Source organism: Podarcis raffonei, chromosome 1 (assembly GCF_027172205.1).
Source record: "Podarcis raffonei isolate rPodRaf1 chromosome 1, rPodRaf1.pri, whole genome shotgun sequence".
Lineage (NCBI taxonomy): Eukaryota > Metazoa > Chordata > Lepidosauria > Squamata > Lacertidae > Podarcis > Podarcis raffonei.
The window spans coordinates 31,406,099-31,426,059 of NC_070602.1; the positions used below are offsets into that span (position 1 = coordinate 31,406,099).

Here is a 19,961-nt window from a genome sequence, read left to right on the forward strand (position 1 = left end):
AGGTCCAGTCGCAGACAACTCTAGGGTTACGCGCTCATCTCGCTCTATAGGCCGAGGAAGCCGGCGTTTGTCTGCAGACAGCTTCCGGGTCATGTGGCCAGCATGACTAAGCCGCTTCTGGCAAACCAGAGCAGCACACAGAAACGCCATTTACCTTTCTGCTGGAGCGGTACCTATTTATCTACTTGTACTTGATGTACTTTTGAACTGCTAGGTGGGCAGGAGCCCTAGGCTCTGTGGTTTAGACCACAGGGCCACCCACGTCCCTTTAGGATACATGGGTAGACGAGTCTAAAAAGCCTGGGGCACAAATTTTCATGACCCTCTAGCACAAACTGATGTATATTTTGCTGTAGGAGGCTTAGTTTGGTCAGAAGTGAGTATACACTTCCAGACTTAACACTAAATACATCACTTCTGGTAAATGAGCCACCATAGCTGCTAGAAGGCAGTGAAAATTCATGTCACAGGCTTTCAAGACTCGTCTACCCATGTACTTATCTGAAACGAAAGGGGCGCATTGGTTGCCAGATGTGAAATATATTGGCATTATGTTCAGCACTCCTGCCCCACTAAAACTCCTTTAAATGGCTTAGATTCTGAAGACAAGTGCCCTTCACACACTACACAGGTTGTGAGTGGGGCAGCCATGCTATACTACTGGTCCCACCCCAAACACCCACACATTGCACTGTGGCATGTGGCAGCACTGCTCCTTTTGGTATGTGGACATCATAGCTGTCAACTTTTCCCTTTTCTTTTGAGGAATCCTATTCAGAATAAGGGAATTTCCCTTAAAAAAGGGAAACGTTGACAGCTATGGTAGACATGCATAGAACATAAAAAGGGCATACTTTTGCCCACCTACAAAAAGATGATGGTGAGGCAAACAAATTAACCATCCTGAGGGGAGGGTAATCCAAGGTTTGGGGACCACTACAGAAAAGGCCCTGGTTTGGGTAGAACAGGAGTTGCCAACATGGCACCCTTCAGATGTTTCAGGATGCCAGTGCCCATCTTGCCTGACCATTTTCCTTGCCTTGTTGACGTTCTTGAATCTTGGCAAGGTTCACGTCACACTCTTCATGCGTATAGGATGGGTGTGTAGGGTGCAGTCCCAAGCGTATCCAAGTACCTTGCATCTGGCTAATGCTCTCAGAAACGAATGCTGCCATCATGGATATGTTAATAAAAATTCTTACTTTTTATATAGCATATCTAAGTGCTCAATCACTTCACCTGCATTACCCTATTAATTCTTAAAATGCTGTTTTCAGCATTATAGAACTCCCTACCGATGGGGTTCTAGCATCTAATTTCATTAGACATCTTCTATTGTATGCTGAAGATGTACCTTTCTACCCTGGCCTCTTGATAATTAAGGCCTTTTTGTGGGCTCCACCTCTTCTTTGTTTTGTTCAATCTAGACCAGGCATCCCCAAACTCGGCCTTCCAGATGTTTTGGGACTACAACTCCCATCATCCCTAGCTAACAGGACCAGTGGTCAGGGATGATGGGAATTGTAGTCCCAAAACATCTGGAGGGCCGAGTTTGGAGATGCCTGATCTAGACTGTGCTGCTTTTTCCCCTGGAATTCGCTTACTTGTTTTTTTAACCATGTACATTAACTGTTTTATAATTGTATGATTATACTGGTCCAAGCTGCTCTAGACCTTAAAAGTGAAGGGTGGGTAAGAAATCTTATAAATAAATAGGTACATGGGAACCACATCTGTGCCGCCTTGGTTTCCAGGACAGAAGAAAGGCAGGATATAAGGGTGAGAAAACAAATAAATAGCATTGCTGGGAGGTGGGGAGGGCTGGAGCTAAGGAAGCAGAGGCTTCCCTGAAGCCACCAAGCAAGTTCAAGTCTTGAGCAATGGCATTACTGAGTGTAAAGCAGCATTTGTGCAAAACCAAAGAAGGGAATTTGAATTCCAAAGTGAATTCTGACTGCACTTACAAATTTACTTAATTAATGCACTCAATTCTCTTATGTCATTTTACAGGGGATTCTGAAGAAGATCAGGTGAGTAAAATTTCTGCTGCTAGCAACTTATGTTCATGTTAGAGGCTTAAAATGCAGTGAAGTCATTTTTCCTTGCCGTGTTTCAAACCGCATTTGCACAGTGTTGTTCATGTCAGAGACGGGGTAGGAATACATTTACCTGATGTACATGACTTTTTGGGTTTCCCTGTTCCCCTCTTGTTCATGATGCTGTCATCTGCACATGTGCAACGACTGTCTGAAATATTAACGTTACTGTTTACTCCGCATCCAGTTTTCTAATTGGATTGAAGCTGGTTTCGGGGGGGGGTGCCTCAAACAGCAGTGTTTGTCAGGAAACTACAGGATCAATATGAATTGTGGCTAATGCCATGTGAGTATGGCTTCAGAAATAGCAGTGGGAGTGTACGGGATACAGAGTAAGCGCTAATGTGAGCATACCCTTAATGTTTGGGATACGCATAGCAAATGTGTAGTTTAAAAACTGAATGAATGAAGAATAAACCATCTTCAGTAAATACTTCCTGACGTTTTAATAAAAAGTGATATGGAAGATCCACCTTAGGGTTCAAAGATAACCTTGCAAATTCATCCTTGTAAAGTCCTCCTTTAAAAATAAATAAATAAAGACTTGAAATATGTTTTTTTAGAAGTGATATACCAGGTCCTAAGGTGTAGAACAGAGAACAATCAAGCCCTACTTTTAGTGGGCCATTTGAAAGACAGGAAGAAGCAAAGTGTATAATGGATATCTTAGCAGCTGCTAAAATTGCTTTAGGGACATATTGGGAAAGGAAAGAATGCTTCTAAAAAGTCTGCCACGTTGCACTGTGAAATTAACTTCATTTTAGAGCAACCCTAACTGTAGGTTGAAGAGGGGTAGGAAGGAAGGAAAACGAAAGAAGGATTCAGAAACATCTGGCATATTGCATGGGGAAATTAACTTCACCATTCAGCGATCGTTGCTGCTGGTTAAAGGGTGTTGGGATGGAGCAAAGGTGCCTCTTCAGAGCTGGAGAAGAGTTTTTCTGGTGGAGGAACATGCCCTTTACAGAGACCTCCACAGGCACATATCTCTGTGGAGGGCAGTTTGGATGATGGACACTGAAACAAGCATTCCAGGAGCAGGGCATGGACAGGATGGCAGCAGTTTCAACCCGCTGTATCCAAATCCCCTTCATTCATTAGAAAGAGACACTAGAACCAGTGCCCCCCACCTCAACCTGGAGCAGCCCCCCCTTTCTCCACTGGAAACCATGTGAATTTAAATCACGGGGGGGAGGGAGGACAATATATCTGCTGCACACAAACATGCACACACACACACCCCAACACCTAACACCTTAACCAGCAAAAGGTGTCACAACTTTAGAAGTGGCAGTTGATTCACCAGTTTCCCATCCCACTTAAGATTGTACCATAAGAAGTCTAATAATAATAATAATAATAATAATAATAATAATAATAATAATAATAATAATTATTATTATTATTATTATTATTATTATTATTAATACCCCGCCCATCTGGCTGAGTTTCCCCAGCCACTCTGGGCGGCTCCCAATCAAGTATTAAAAACAATACAGCGTTAAATGTTAAAAGCTTCCCTGAATATAGACTTATAATTCTTTAATAGCTGTTGGATGGAATTTGTGCTCTGTCAGAATTGAATTAATATCCAAGATAAGTCTCAGAGTATCTCTTTTCAATAGTATGAGCACTCCATTGTTTCTTTTGTGTTTTATTGATACAATGGAGAAAGATGTGCAACAAAAGCCTGATTATTTAATGTCATTATGTTGTTGTTAAGATCACCTATCACCAAAAGTGTAATTACTGTCGTTAATTTGGAAGACTCTGTCAGCAGATTTAGAGAAGTGTTAACTCTGATATAGGCAGCGCAACAGAAGTTCAGGTGTTGGCAGGCGAAGGAGTTTGATTGCCTAGTTTTTAAAACACCTTATGCAATTCCATGTCTTAATGTATCCGAGACTTTTTTTCACTACTGACAACAAGCATCCCAGAGACCTCCCCAAAGGTTATCGAGAACCAGGGAAAGTCACATTCCATGTTATCCTTATCTCTCTGTCTTTGACAGAGGCTTCCTCTCTAACACGAAAAACAACCAAAATGAAAAAAAGCACCACAGCAGCTGTATGGGACAACCAAATTTTATTATTTATTAAATCTTAAACCCCCAGCACCCTTTATTGCAGATGCAATTTTGGACAAATGCTTTAAAGGCAAGTGGTCTTTGCAATGAAAGAAGGCTATTGGATCTGCTCACCTTCTCAGAAAACATCCATCGGTTATGATTTTGAAGATGGTTGACCTTTGTCAGAAATATAAGGTGCCTCCAGACTGTCAGTATTTTGTGGGAGGGATTCAAGTGTATGCCAAAACTTTAGATTTGCTCAATTAAAGTGGATTAAAGGGCTCTGTTGACCTAGCACAGTGTTTCTCAAATTTGGGTCTCCAGCTGTTTTTGGATTACAGCTCCCATTATCTCTAGCTGGCAGGAGCAGTGCTCAGGGATGATGGGGAGTGTAGTCTGAAAACAGCTGGAGACCCAAGTTTGGAAAACACTGACCTAGCACAACAAGTGCACTTTAAAAACAACAACCAACCACCTACAGACTTCTTGCAGTTAGAAAAGCAATGGGGAAATACACTAAAAAGCGCAGAATGAACAAACGATTAACAAGAAGACATGTAAACACCCGGCAAGCAAATCTGGATGAATGCAGGATGAATGCTCATTGATAAATAACCACCCCATAAACAAATCAGAATGAATGTTCAATTAAGAGCAGGCGTTGTCTATCCACCATATAAGCTTTGTGCACTCGAATCAGGACGAATGCTAAATAAACAGGTTTTCTGGAGGAAGTTTTCTGGCCATCAGTACTAAGGCGAGTGAATCCAGCTGTTTTATTTGCAAAGACCACACCCCTTGAGAGAAGATTTCTGTTGAAACACATTGAGAATAAAGGTTATTGTCTTCCTGTACAGCTGTTGGTTTTTCCCACTGAATTTTTTTTTGCAGCTGTTTGATCTCATGTTGCTGCTACTTTCTTTCCAGTGTCTATTTTGGCACCTGCTGAAAATGGATAATCAGTACGCATGTCTGGCTGCAAGATGCTGAAGAATGTAGAATGAGATTAAGAGGGGAAATCAGAGGCCCATTTCAAGCATCTTGTTCCTGGACTTGCACCACAGCCCTATCTGTGGTTTGGAGGATGTGGAACTTGACACTTGAATTAAACTAGTGTGTCAAAAAACCTGGAGTGAGATAATTGTAGATGAATTTGAGCAAATTTAGGTACCTAGGGTGTGATTGCACTTCACTAAGGATGATATTTTCATTTTAATAAACTGTGGGGATTGTAAATCAGCAACAACACCTTTCTCTATTGATATAGTGGTACCTCAGGTTACATACGCTTCAGGTTACAGACTCCGCTAACCCAGAAATAGTGCTTCAGGTTAAGAACTTTGCTTCAGGATGAGAACAGAAATCGTGCTCTGGCAGCGCAGCGGCAGCAGGAAGCCCATTAGCTAAAGTGGTGCTTCAGGTTAAGAACAGTTTCAGGTTAAGTACGGACCTCTGGAATGAATTAAGTACTTAACCTGAGGTACCACTGTACAATACGCTGAAGAGGGAATAGATAAAGAAGAAAGCTCCTATACTGGGGAAATTACTTCTTCCTGATTAGGTGAATCCTGCCTGATTTCTGTACAGCCAATCATTGCATTTGTATTTTTTGTTCACAGGATGCAGAGGATGTTATCGAAGAAACTGATATTAGCCCAGGTAAATTGCAAAGTAACTTGCTGAATCCATTAACTAAGAATGGGGCCAAAAATTAAAAATGGATGAAAGATCTCAGTCTGTGCTGATAATTTTGGTGCCTGGGAAAAGGAAAATGTTTTTTTTTTCAATGGGCTCTTCTAAATACGGTCTATAGTTTATTGCGTGGTTATTTCTGGGCAGAAGAACTGGGCAGACACTGAGTCTGCTGCGTGGGAGGAGTCTGGGAAATATTGTATCTTTCACAAGATCCTCTGCGAAATGTATTTGTGTTTTAGTTGTAGCTTTACAGGCTGCTGCATAGGATATATTTTAAAAGTTTTGTTTGATTTACAGTACAATCCTCTGTATGTTTATTCACAAGCCTGACTGAGTTTAGTGAAACTTGCTCCCACGTTAAACATGCGTAGGATGGCACTATTAGAAGAATTAATAATCAGCATGGGAAGCAATTCTCAGGTGGTAATATACAAAAATGCATAAAAGGTAAAGGTAAAGGTACCCCTGCCCGTACGGGCCAGTCTTGACAGACTCTGGGGTTGTGCGCCCATCTCACTCAAGAGGCCGGGGGCCAGCACTGTCCGGAGACACTTCCGGGTCACGTGGCCAGCGTGACATCGCTGCTCTGGCGAGCCAGAGCCGCACACGGAAACGCCGTTTACCTTCCCGCTAGTAAGCAGTCCCTATTTATCTACTTGCACCCGGGGGTGCTTTCGAACTGCTAGGTTGGCAGGCGCTGGGACCGAACAACGGGAGCGCACCCTGCCACGGGGATTCGAACCGCCGACCTTTTGATCGGCAAGCCCTAGGCGCTGAGGCTTTTACCCACAGCGCCACCTGCGTCCCGCATAGGGATCACTAAAAAGAATAATATATAAATATTAATTAAAAGCACACGACTAATACAAAACTCAATACACATTATGAGGTTTAAGGGTGCTGTATATCTGTCAAGTTTCATGGATTATTATATTGCCTCTTTTAACAATTTTATTTTTACTATTGTGTTGTAAAAGCTTTTGAGCTCCCCCAACTCCTTCCCTGCTGTTCCATCTGCAAGGTTTATACATTTTATGTACATTTATTCACAAGTAAGCTGCACTGAATTCATTGCATAGGATTGCATTGTTTAGTGCAGGCACGTCCAACTCCCAAGAGACTGTGATCTACTCACAGTATAAAAAAACTGGTAGTGATCTATCCATTGTCACTGGAGGATTGACCAGAGTTGTTGAGTTGTGTGGGTTTTTTTTTTTTGACTGGGAGTACCAGGATCAACCAGGTACACCCTGCGATCAAACAGGCCTGGTCTAGTGGATTCCTGCTCATTATTTAACATTACTGCAATGCATTGTATAGCATATGGAGCTGCCTCTGAAGACGGTTTGGAGACTTCAGCTGGTGCCGAATTCAGCAGCCAGGTTGCTCACAGAGGCAAGACGGTTTGAGCATATTACACTAATCCTGGCCCGACTGCACTGGCTGCCAATTAGCTTCCAGGCCCAATTCAAAGTGCTGGTTTTGACCTATAAAACAGCTCAGGATCGCAGTACCTACCTCAAGAATTGCCTCTCCTCATATGAACTGACTCAGAAGCTGCAACATGAGAAAGGGCCTTTTCTGTGGTGGCTCCCCATTTGTGAAATGCTCTCCCCAGGGAAGTTCACCTGCCGCCTTCATTACGTATCTTTAGGCGCCAGGCAAAAATGTGTCCCTATAACCGTGGCTGAGTAGCATTCTATGTCCTTTTATTTTTTTAAAAAATAAATGTTTATTAAAGTTTTACAAAACAAAAAGTTCATCATTTCACATAGATTATTCCATTAATTAAAACCCACAGAAAAATCAGAGAACAAAAATATATAGCAAAGAAAAAAGAAAAAAGAAAAAAAGAAAAATCCACTTTAAAAAGTTACAAAGTTCCTTATCCCTCTGTCCTGACCTCCTCACATCTCCCTTTTTTGTGTTCCTCTTTATTCCAATCTGATTCAGCAAATTCAAACCCTTCTTCAAACCATGCTTACAATTTATGTTTTTCTAATTATTATGTCCCAAGTTTTCGTTATCTTAGCCCATTCCTCATCTTATATACTAAGACATAATTTTATTCTGTTCATAACCCCTTTCTCCTTTTTGAAATTCTTCTTTTCATTCACATTTAACCAAATCCCACATGCCCTGTTACCTTCACTTCCCACATCATGTTAACACTCGAAGCATTCTATGTCCTTTTAGATGTGTTTGTGGGAGGGGGGATTATTGGTTTGTTTTTGTTTTATTATGTATTTTGTATTTTTATGTTGTGAAACTGCCCTGTGATCTTTAGATGAAAGGCGACATACAAATTTAATAAATAAATAATGATAAAATTGGGTCATAGTTGGTTTCACTTCTCTTTATATCTTTTGCAGTGGATGTTGTAAAGATTTCTCCCCATTTCCCTGCCCAGCCACTTCCAGGATCTATAGGGGAGAATGCTGCTCCAACAGAGGTAGCAACACTATTTACAGGTATGCCAGCAGTGCCCCAGTATTATTATTATTATTATTATTATTATTATTATTATTATTATTATTATTAATTACATTTCTATGCTACCCTTCATAACAAGAATCATGGGAACTGTAATTTGTTAAGGGTGCTGGGAATTGTAGCTCTGTGTGGGGTAACTACAGTTCCCATGATTCTTTTGGGTGGAGGAGTACTTAAAATGTATGGTTAAGCCAAACTAAGCCTGCTGATGCACAGACCAAAATTTGTGGCTACTTTGTTCTTCCCTCATTGCCACCGCTGCTGCTTTCAGACTATATTGAGAGCTAAGCTATGGTTTGGCTTAACATTACATGCAGACTTGGTCTTGTGTTTTGTCTTAACTCCAAACAAGCCACAACTCATGGCTGAGGTTTGTTTTTGGCCAACCGCTCAGAGTTTGTCTGGGCAAGGGAAGCAGAGAGCAGATGAAGCATTTCATATGGCTCACACAAGAGACCAGGCTGCAGGAGAAAGATATGATTTACTGATTTTAAAAGGAAATGTAGCAATCCCTTTGCTTTAAGCACATTTTCAAACATGGTAGTTCTTTTAATTTTTGCATTTCTTGACTTTTTAAAAATTCCAATGAAAACTTACATTGGCCTGAATTTAAAACTGAACATGCATTAATCTTCTTTCCTGCTTCTGCTTTCTGTACTGTATTAATAACACATATAAAAGATGCATTCCAGCCTAATAATAGCTCTTGAGTATTACTTGTATTACTTGTAGTAATAGCTCTTGAATATTACTAGCCTCCTCACACAGCTTTTTCTATCTCATTCTGGGTCTTTTCCTGCTAAATCCCTGTAGATTTTCAAATAACTGTTATACTTAGCATATGGTGCTTTTTCAGTGTTCAAAGCACTACACAAACCTTATCTCAGCAATGTGTACAACAACCCTGTATTATTATTCCTCATACTGTAAAATGAAAGACTTGGGTCTCATCCGCACTTGTCCCACCACTTTTCCTTGGGAAAACCTGCTCTTTACTGCTGAATTGGAGCAAACATCAATCAGGTTTTCTGCGGATGGATGTTTGCTCTGATTCGGCAGAAAAGAGCAGGTTTTCCCTGGGAAAGTAGCAAGGCAAACAGAGAGCTGCTGAGACCCATGCCTGGAAAGCATGGGACAAACAGAAAACCTCTTGAACCCGCGAGAAGGCTTGCCCAGAGCCACCTAGTGGCACAGATGGTATTTGAACTAGGTGCTTCCTGGTTCACAGCTCAGCCTCTTAGCTTTTATGCTAGTTCAGAAAGAGGTTTCGCACTATCTAGCTTCACTTGGAAAGAACAGCTGGGCCAGGCTTCATAAAGTGTGTTAGTATTTGAAAGACACAGTGAATTTCCCTTTGATCCTCATGACATAGGTGACTAGGCTCCCAATTTGGCCCAGACAAGCATAGTCTTGCCAGATTACTTATTTCCAGGCTGCACACAGTCTGCAGGGAAAGTGCCTAGAAACCAAACAGCATCAAATAGACTCTTCCTAGCAAACAGAGAAGTAAAACCAGAGTCCCTTTTATATAAAAAAGAGCACTTATGGACAATGGCATGGCGAAGATCAGAAGAGTTAGGACCTCTGCTGCTGAATAGGCAGGGTAGGAAAATGTGCAAAATGTCTCTTGTCCTTTACAGAGCTGAGTCATGGGGGTTTTCTGGTGGAGTGGGAAGTTCTGTGACCTCAAGAGACAATATGTTTACTGCTTAGATAATGGCAGCTGTGTTATTTCAGCATTGTCTAATGTCTGGTAGTTCTACCAATGTCCTTACACTTCGTATTAAACTTTCTTGGAAAGAACCTCTCTCTCACAGTCTTGCTCTCAATAGCCTTTTTTGTCTGAGTGGGTTTGTTTTCAAGCTGGTTGGATGACGAGATTGTTTTAAGGGCTCATCCCAACTTCCTTTTGTGTCATGTTTCTAGGTACAGGTCTGGGCTTTAAAGCTCTGAGTCTGAATGTTCTTGGGGGTTTTTGTCCCAGTGTTTTCCCCAGGAAAACTTGTGTTTTTTCACTGAATGGGAGAAATAGCAATTGGGTTTCTGTGCATTGCTATTTGCTTCAATTCAGCAGTAAATGATGATTTTTTTTTTGTGGGGAAAGCTCTGGGGCAATCCCCCCAAACTCTTGAAAACACAGACCTGTGCCTGGAAAAGCGTGTTCCAAAAGGAAGTCTTGATGAGCCCCAAGACTCTTTAGAGGTGTGGCTGTTATTCAGCTCTTGCTGAGTTGAGTTCCACTGTCCTGATGAGCTTGACAATGAATTGATGCAATCCAAAGTAGAAACTACTGGAAGCAGAATTTTGTACACTGATCGTTCATCACATGCCATGCTATCCCCTTTTGCCACTATTTAAACCAATGGCTATTGCCACATCTTGTGGCAGTCAATTATGTAAATCAATAAGAACTTAGGAAGAGGTCTTCAGAACCACCTTGACAGCTTACAAGCCTTCCCAGAGCCTTGGACAATTCATGTGCTTTAAAAACCGAGAAATCACTGTGTTTCCTGACAATACTCTTTCTTCATTCCCAGAAATGAGTGCCTGCTCCTCTTCACCCAACATCTGTGGTCCAGGCAGCTGTGTGAACTTGCCAGGAGGATATGCCTGTCTGTGTTACCCTGGTTACCGACAGCATCCAAGTCACTCATTTTGCATTGGTATTTCACTGACACCTGGTTTTGTTTCTATGGGAGAATTGTATATTTGGGGCAGCGAGGTACCAGCCAAAGGACCACTTGAAAGTTCAGGGAATGCAGTTGGGAAGTGCCAGAGCATAGTCGGGATGATGAGGAAACTTCATGCATGGTCTTTAGATTCCAGTCTACAGTTTTACAGCCCTTGGGCTACCTCTAGGAAGGTCAGAGGTGCATAGTAATGCCAGCTGACCTTGATTATCTCCTCTTGTTTCAGATGTTGACGAATGTGAGAGAAATCCATGCAATGGGAAGGGCCACTGCCTCAACAATGAGGGCTCCTATTCTTGCCTCTGTTTCTCTGGGTACACCCTTTTCACCTCACAGAACACACAAACATGTCAGGGTGAGTTATGTTTTTGTGGCACCCACCAATAGAAGATAAAGCAAGTTGCCTGACCGAGTTTCTCTGCATCTATTTGCAGATTAGAGGCAGAGGAGTGTGCTTTTGATCTGTCTTGTGGCTGGACCTTTTCCTCCTCTGCCTCCTTGGAGTGGGACAGTTCTGCTCTCTTCTCTGTGTCCAAGAAAACTTCCTCTGGCAACTTTTCCTACCTCTTTCATTAGTGCTTACATATGGGAACAGAAACTGGACTGAGTGGTCTGAAAGTTGTCATCCTCCTTGTTCTTTTATGGCTCTGTCATTACACTAGATCACTTTCAGTTTTCCTAGGGGTAGGACAGTGAATAGAGTGGTACCTCGGGTTAAGTACTTAATTCGTTCCGGAGGTCTGTTCTTAACCTGAAACTGTTCTTAACCTGAAGCACCACTTTAGCTAATGGGGCCTCCTGCTGCTGCCGCACTGCCGGAGCACGATTTCTGTTCTCATCCTGAAGCAAAGTTCTTAACCTGAAGCACTATTTCTGGGTTAGCAGAGTCTGTAACCTGAAGCATATGTAACCTGAAGTGTATGTAACCTGAGGTACCACTGTAATGCATCAGCAAGGTGGTGATAAACAAATGGAAGAGTGACAGTAAGGACTCATCCACACTTTTGCTTGCCCCTTGCCTAGGTTTCTAGGCATGGGCTCAAGTGGTTTCCCTCTTACCCCACTCCCTTCCCAGGTAAAACCTGCTCTTTAGTGCTAAATCTGAGCAAATGCCCATCTGATTCAGCAGCTTTCACCAGGGGGGAGCAGCAGGACAAGAGGAAGTATGGAAAGCCCTAATACGGGCATACAAAAATGCTGTGTTTGCATTTGCTATAATGCTGAATCCTGCACTGAGGAGGGGTGCAAATTAATTACCTTATTTTTCGCACCATAGAACAGCAAGAGGGATCTGGCTTCTGGGATACCGTGTGGCTGTTCTGGCTTCTGGGGTAACCGCGCCAAGCCTCTTCAGGGCAGCGGGATGAAGGCTCCCCCTGCCCGAAGAGGCTGCACACGGCAAAAGCAGAAGCCAGGACAGACGCATCGCTGAAGGGGCACTGCGCCTTCTCTCTCTGTGTGCAGTGCCCCTCCTTCACAGGAGAGGCGCTGCACAGAGAGGGAGAAGGCGCAGCGCCCCTTCAGCGAAGCTGGAGAAGGAACAGAAGGAGACCCTTCTGTTCCTCCTCGGGCTTCGCTGGACAGGCGCGTCGCTGCGAAGCTGGAGAAGGAACAGGAGACCCTTCTGTTCCTCCTCCGGCTTCGCATGACAGGCGTGTCGCTGCGAAGCTGGAGAAGGAACAGGATACCCTTCTGTTCCTCCTCCGGCTTTGCATGACAGGCGCGTTGCTGAAGGGGCGCTACGCCTTCTCTCTCTCTGCGCAGCGCCTCTCCTTAACAGGAGAGGCGCTGCGCAGAGAGGGAGAAGGCACAGCGCCCTTCAGCGAAGCTGGAGAAGGAACAGAAGAAGACCCTTCTGTTCCTCTTCCGGCTTCCAGGACAGGCGCGTCGGCGCGAAGCCAAGGAGCCTGCAATCGCTCCATAGGACGCACACACATTTCCCCTTCATTTTTGGAGGGGAAAAAGTGCGTCCTATAGAGCGAAAAATATGGTAATAGGCTGGGGTGGTAATGTATAGGTAATGGAGGTGATGCTATCTAGTTGCTTGGCGCACAACTATGCCAGAGCTCTTTGGATCCAGTCCTTTTGCTGAAGGGACATATCTCTCTGTGTTAACAGATCTAAATGAGTGTGACCAGCCAGATGTTTGTCACGGAGGGCAGTGTGTCAACACACCTGGCTCTTATCTCTGTGAGTGCAAAACAGGCTACACCATGAGTCACAGGGGACAGTGTGAAGGTGAGTGTGCAAAAACCCAATTTTTTGGGTAACTTGACTATTCCGAAGCTACTTGTATATTTGCATGCAAAAAAGTATCTCCTTGAATATCCAGTTGGGCTTTACTTTCACTTCTTACTAACATAGCACATCTGCATCCTCAGCAAATGCTTATTTAGAAGGATGCTTCATCTTATTTGCTACACTCATTGAGATTAGATTTAGCATGGAGTTCTTACCTCTCCTGGCTACAAGGGGGCAGCAAACACAAACAAAAGCAGCAGGATATATTATGTGCTGGACAGAGGCTGCCCTCTGCTGGGGAAAAGGAGGAAACACCACATGCTTTTCCCTTTGCTGCTTCTCCTCTCCTTTTGCAACACGGCTTGGTTGCTGCACTGAAATATAGCCAGGTTCGTATAAGAGAGACATGCATATGCAGGGAGGTATCCAGAATTCCCTTTTAAGAAACAGTTTAAGAATATTAAAATGTTTCTTTGTAGCTTTCTTTGTAGGCAGGGAATGAAGCCTCCTGGTTTGGGGGTTTAGAAATACTTGGGGGTTAAAAAGATTTAAATATTTTATTGAAATAAAGCTTATCTACAGCAAACCTGATTGCTGCTTGTTCTGGTTCAGCGGTAAACAACAGGTTCTCCTGGGGAAAGCAGCGGGACAAACACACACACACACACACACACACACACACACACACACACACACAACACACACACTTGTACACAAAACTGGAAAGACCTGTGCCACAAAAGGAAATCTGGAGGAGCCCTTATTCATAGTTATTCACATATGGTACATTGTTGTCATCCTTACCATTATCTTACAAGACGGACAAATATTGTTACTTTCACTGGCCATTTTGCCTATTCAGATCAAGGGGCTGAGGATGAGAAGTGGTGATTTAAGAACATAGTCTCACCGGATGTAAGGCAGCTTCCCATGTATTCATCTAGCTCAGTATTGTCTGTTCTGCAACCTGGTCCTTTTATCTGATGATATCAGGGATTGAATTGCATTCACATCATGTGTTCTGCTACTGAATTCTGGTCCTTTCCTGGCTATTCTTAAAGGCACTGTGTGAGTTCGACAGTAGGCCACAGTTTCAAACCAAGGGCTTCCTGATTTGTAGCTAAGGGGTGTGGGTGTGCTTTAGCCAACTTAGTTTCCTCAATCTGGCAAGACTAAGTTGAAAATTCTACTTCCCTCCTCTTGCATCAGTGTGTGTTCCGTTTCCTCCTGATCCCCTCAAGCTTCTCCTTTCTCTGCAGGTTTCAGCAAGTGCTGAAACAGTGCTGCAGATGGCGCTGTTTGTAGGTTCAGGAGCTGGTTTCTGAGGGAGCACTCTTAAGACCAGAGGTGTTTAACTGTCTCTGTGTGGTGCAGCAATTTCAGCAAAGCTCAATGCCTATTTACATCACTCGGGGTCTCACAATCTCTTCTTTTGTCAAAATTTGTTGTGAAGATGAAGTGAAAGTGGCTGCGGAGGCCTGGAAAGAACAGATTGAACTCCATTTGTCTTTTCTGGAATCTGAACAAATATGGATCCCTTTGCAGACATTGATAAGTGGGCTAATCCCAGCTCCTTTCCTAACATGCTGCCGATGTCCTGCACCAGTGAATAGCTAATGCTTATAGATCCTTATTGTTTTGTTTTTGTCTAGGCATAAGTTCAGTATGTAATTAGTTTATTTTGTTGTACATCTCCTCATTTCAGCACTGATGCAGGGCAGACTGTGATGGTTTTTTAAAAAAATAAAATACCGTAATAAATAGTGTGTAGGTAAAAGCCCTAAATGCAATCCCCTCACTCAGCTCCTGACTTCTCTTGATTTATGATAGACATTCCTTGTTGAGGTATATGGATGGCCCACACCAGCCCTGTGATTAAAGCACAGTCAGGGACTCATACGGCCAGGGGCGAGTCCCACTCTCTGCCATCTCTTTTTTTTTTTTTTTTTTTTTTTGCTTAAACCCCCCACCATCAGCCTGGGTTTGGTTGCTTGGCATCATGCAGATATGCAGCTTGTATATGTATTCTTCTTGTTGTTGTTGTTGTTTAGTCGTTTAGTCGTGTCCGACTCTTCGTGACCCCATGGACCAGAGCAAGTCAGGCACTCCTGTCTTCCACCGCCTCCCGCAGTTTGGTCAAACTCATGCTGGTAGCTTCGAGAACACTGTCCAACCATCTCATCCTCTGTCGTCCCCTTCTCCTTGTCCCCTCCATCTTTCCCAACATCAGGGTCTTTTCCAGGGAGTCTTCTCTTCTCATGAGGTGGCCAAAGTATTGGAACCTCAGCTTCAGGATCTGTCCTTCCAGTGATCACTCAGGGCTGATTTCCTTAAGCATGGATAGGTTTGTTCTTCTTGCAGTCCATGGGACTCTCAAGAGTCTCCTCCAGCACCATAATTCAAAAGCATCAATTCTTCGGCGATCAACCTTCTTTATGGTCCAGCTCTCACTTCCATACATCACTACTAGGAAAACCATAGCTTTAACTATGCGGACCTTTGTTGGCAAGGTGATGTCTCTGCTATATGCATTCTAGACCTGTACAGATTGTCTATATATATTATCTGTATATTACTTTGGGTTTGTGAATAGGTCCACTCTGGGACCTGCTGCCTGGCTTTTGGCTTTGGCTGATTAACATTCTACGTCCTTTCAAATGTGTTTTCAGGGATGATTGCTTTGTTGTCGCACTTGTTTCTGTATTGTATTTTGTCTTCTCGTTTTGTATTTTCATGTTGCAAACTGCCCTGTGATCTTCGGATGAAGGGCGGTATACAAATTTAATGAATAATAATAAGTAAAAAAAACAAATTTCGTAACAATAATAACAATAGACTGCAAATCAAGAAGCAGCTAGGCCATGGTAGGCTGGACAATTGCCAGATGACTGAACAGGAGGTGAAGCACAACCAGGACTAGAATGCAGCTGAAGGACTTAGAAAAGTGCGAAGGGGGCAAGGATTGTAATAGCAAGGCAGGAGAACAGGTGTCTGGGTCCAGGGAAGCAAGAGCCAAGAAGATTCAAGAAGAAAACTTTGCTTAAGCAAGAACAACAGCTTTACTGAGCAGAAAAGGGACACGTGTCTGATCTGAAAATACTGTATTTTTCACTCTATAGGACGCACTTTTTCCCCTCCAAAAATTAAGGGGAAATGTGTGTGCATCCTATGGAGCGAATGCAGGCTCCTTGGCTTCAGTGATAGCAACGCGAAGCCTCCGAAGTGCAGAGGGAGAGCTCCCTCTGCGCTCCGGAGGCTTTGCGTTGCTTTCACTGAAGCCTGGAGAGCGAGAGGGGTCAGCAGCGCTCCCCCCCGCCAGCCCCAAAGAGCAGGTCGAAAGGAACCCAAAGCCTCCGGAGCACAGCGGGAACTCCCACCGCGCTCCAAAGGCTTCGGGTTGTCTTCATTGAAGGCGACTGAACGCACCTTGTTTTAGAGGGGGAGAACAAGAAAAAAAATTCTCCCCCTTTCTGCGCAACGCCCCTTCAGCAAAGGGGCAGGAGAAATGAAAAGGGCTCCGTTTCTCCTGCCGCTTCGCTGAAGGGGCGCTGAGCAGAGAGGGGGAAATTTTTTTTTTCTTGTTCTCCCCCTCTAAAACAAGGTGCGTCCTATGGTCGGGTGCGTCCTATAGAGCGAAAAATACGGTAATAGGAAGAAAGCTTGCAAAAAAACTGACTACCAACTTCCTTGGTGGTAGCTGTAATGCTACTGCATAGATAGAATCATGAGCTTTCTGTGACATCCTGCAGCTCAGTCAGCAGCTACCAGGTTGCTGAAAATGTGTCACATGCAGATTTCTGGCTGCTCCCGCCCTCTGTCCTTGCAATCCTGTTATCTCCTCATTGCATCGGGTGTCAGATTCTGCACTGAGTTTTGCACATGCTTCTGGAGGCCTTCCTATGGTTCCTAATTTTGATTGCCGGCGTTATGTATCAAGCTGGCTCTAAGTGCTCCCAGAGGTTTTTCCATATTGTGTGCTACGGTGTGCAGTGGAAAATGCTGCCAATGTAGCAAGCTCTTGACTCTCGTAGGCTTCTGTGACCACCTTACTTTGCGTGCAATCATTTCGACACCTTTCCGTGCGTAGAGTTCTTTGTCTTCTCTGACTGTTGATCTATAAGGCTCAGTGTCCATTGCTCATAGATCAAAACTTTGTTCCCTGTCTCTATAATTTGTTTGTTCTAGATATCGATGAGTGTGCAACCCACGATGCCTGCCCTAGAGGACTCTGTCTCAACTCCGAGGGTTCCTTCTCCTGTGTGGCTTGTGGCATCGGCTATATTGCATCAAGGGATGGAAGAACGTGCGAAGGTATATTCTGTAGCCAGGTGTGGTGAGCAGGGAAACTTCCTCTTCATGGTAAAGGTAAAGGTAAAGGGACCCCTGACCATTAGGTCCAGTCATGGCTGACTCTGGGGTTGCGGTGCTCATCTCGCTTTATTGGCCAAGAGCGCCGGCGTAGAGCTTCGGGGTCATATGGCCAGCATGATTAAGCCTCTTCTGGTGAACCAGAGCAGCGCATGGAAACACCGTTTATCTTCCCGCCAGAGTGGTACCTATTTATCTACTTGCACTTTGAGATGCTTTTGAACTGCTAGGTTGGCAGGAGCAGGGACTGAGCAATGGGAGCTCACCCCGTCACAGGGATTCGAACCGCTGACCTTCTGATCAGCAAGTCCTAGGCTCTGTGGTTTAGCCACAATGGCCTGAAGCATGTAGCCACAACCTTATTGTGACCATAGGTCAGGGATGGTCAGGGATGATGGGAGTTGTACTCTAGCAACAATGAGGACCACTGTTTTCCTTTCCCAGGCTTAGCTGATAACTATTGGCAATCTGCTTCATTGAAGAAAGTGGATTGTTTAGTCAGTGCTTCATATTCTGCACATACTTCATATCAGCCATGCTAGCTAAACTTTTTAACCACTGACATGTGAGGTGCATATATTTAGGAACACCACCCTATTTTATTTTAAATTGTTGGTCATGTATTTTGAATTGTTGTAACCTGCACTGGGAGCTCAGGGTGAAGGATAGGTAATAAATTAAAACAACAACAACAGCAGCAGCAGCAGCAGCAGCAACAACTTCCCTGTACAGAGACAGTGTCTCTTAATACCTGTTGCTAGTGATAAATAACTGGGGGTTTTCATCACCTTCATATTCTTGCTAGGGAGATTTCAATGCCAACTGGTTGACTCCTGTTAGACTCCTGGACTTTGGTCCAATTTAACAAGGTTTTTCTATCTTACATGTTTACTTATTCTGCCCACTTCCTCCACTTCCTCATCAAGTCTGTCCTGCTGTCCTTCCGGATTGGCTCTAAGGTTTTTTCCCCAGGGGGAACTGCTCTAGGACAACAATATTGAAGCTTTAGGCACATAGCCCCCCTCTGCAAGAATCCCGGGAAGTGTAATTTCTCAAGGGTACTGGGAACTGTTGATCTGTGAGAGGCAAGCTACAATTCCCCAGATTCTTTGGAAGGGTTGTGTGCTTCACACGTACGGCTTGTGTGCAGCTGGGACTTGCTTAGGAATCTACTTCTTCTCCCCCCCCCCCCGCTATTTGGTTCACCTTTATCACATCCACAGCCCAATAAGACACCAGCAAGAATCCCCCGACAGCATAGGAATCAATCTGGCTAACACGATTCAAAAATACACACTCATACCCCTCTCACACACAAAAACAATTCTCTATTTCTGCTTTTCAGTCGCAAGGGTGGACAGAACCACCATCAGCTGCTTCAAAACGGCAGAGCGCCTACAGAAGAATCCTAACCTTTGAGCTGGAGAAACTTAAATGAGCTTCTGAAACTTAAATGAGCTTCTGAAATGAGTTTTAGAGGGAGTAACAGCAGAACTTTGTCCTTTCAGATAGGTTTCTGAGAGTGTGCTGCCAAGGCAGTCGGCAATATGAATGAATTTTTCCTTGGGCGCACTGTCTTGACCAGTATCCCCCATCACTAACTGCCTGTTCTTTCCTCTCTAGATATTGATGAATGTGCCTCACACGCAGCCTGCCCTCAGGGAATCTGCACTAATACCCAGGGTTCCTTCACTTGCCAAACCTGTGACACTGGCTATGTGCTCTCATCCAATAAGCTCACTTGTGAAGGTAAAGATACTGGATTTCATTCTGCCTGGTTGAATGACTGTAACACTTGCCACAAATTAAACGTGTATGTAGTGTAATAGCTGGACAAGCAGAGATTATGATCAGGATTGATTCTTCCCTTCCCCAGTATGATTTATCACCTAGGACATCTCATGCCACATTGATCTTATTTTACTTCCGTCTCTGGCTATGCCTCCATTCACAAAAGTCCTGGGCACTAATGTATTCGGGACTCTCTGGGTTGAGAATATCTGGCAGAGATTAATACATTCATTAATGAATTGGTTGCAGCTCCTCGGCTAACTTACATTAACTCAAATTAGAGCAATTCAGAGGAGAAAAAGGAAATGGATCAGGGGAGTGAAAGGAACGAGTGCATAATTATTCAGAAAGATTAAATGAGACAAACCTGCCTAGTGATTTCAAACCGCAAATTAGGGGAGGGGGTGAATGGAAGATATTGAATTTTCAGTGTCAAAACAACCAAGGGAGAATAATTAGGCTGGGGTGCAAGGGATATAAATATACCAACATAAAAATAGAAAAAGTACTAACAAAGCC

General features: G+C 43.7%; 1 protein-coding gene across 1 annotated transcript in view; it reads left to right on the plus strand.

Moving 5' to 3' along the window:
• Positions 1–19,961, plus strand: part of LTBP2 (latent transforming growth factor beta binding protein 2) — a 139,338-nt gene that overhangs the window by 100,260 nt on the left and 19,117 nt on the right. Inside the window, exons 13-20 of the mRNA XM_053379419.1 lie at positions 2,011–2,030; positions 5,784–5,823; positions 8,232–8,330; positions 10,890–11,015; positions 11,269–11,397; positions 13,161–13,280; positions 17,469–17,594; positions 19,275–19,400. Coding sequence (XP_053235394.1) covers positions 2,011–2,030; positions 5,784–5,823; positions 8,232–8,330; positions 10,890–11,015; positions 11,269–11,397; positions 13,161–13,280; positions 17,469–17,594; positions 19,275–19,400 — 786 coding nt within the window. The remainder of the gene's footprint in view (positions 1–2,010; positions 2,031–5,783; positions 5,824–8,231; positions 8,331–10,889; positions 11,016–11,268; positions 11,398–13,160; positions 13,281–17,468; positions 17,595–19,274; positions 19,401–19,961) is intronic.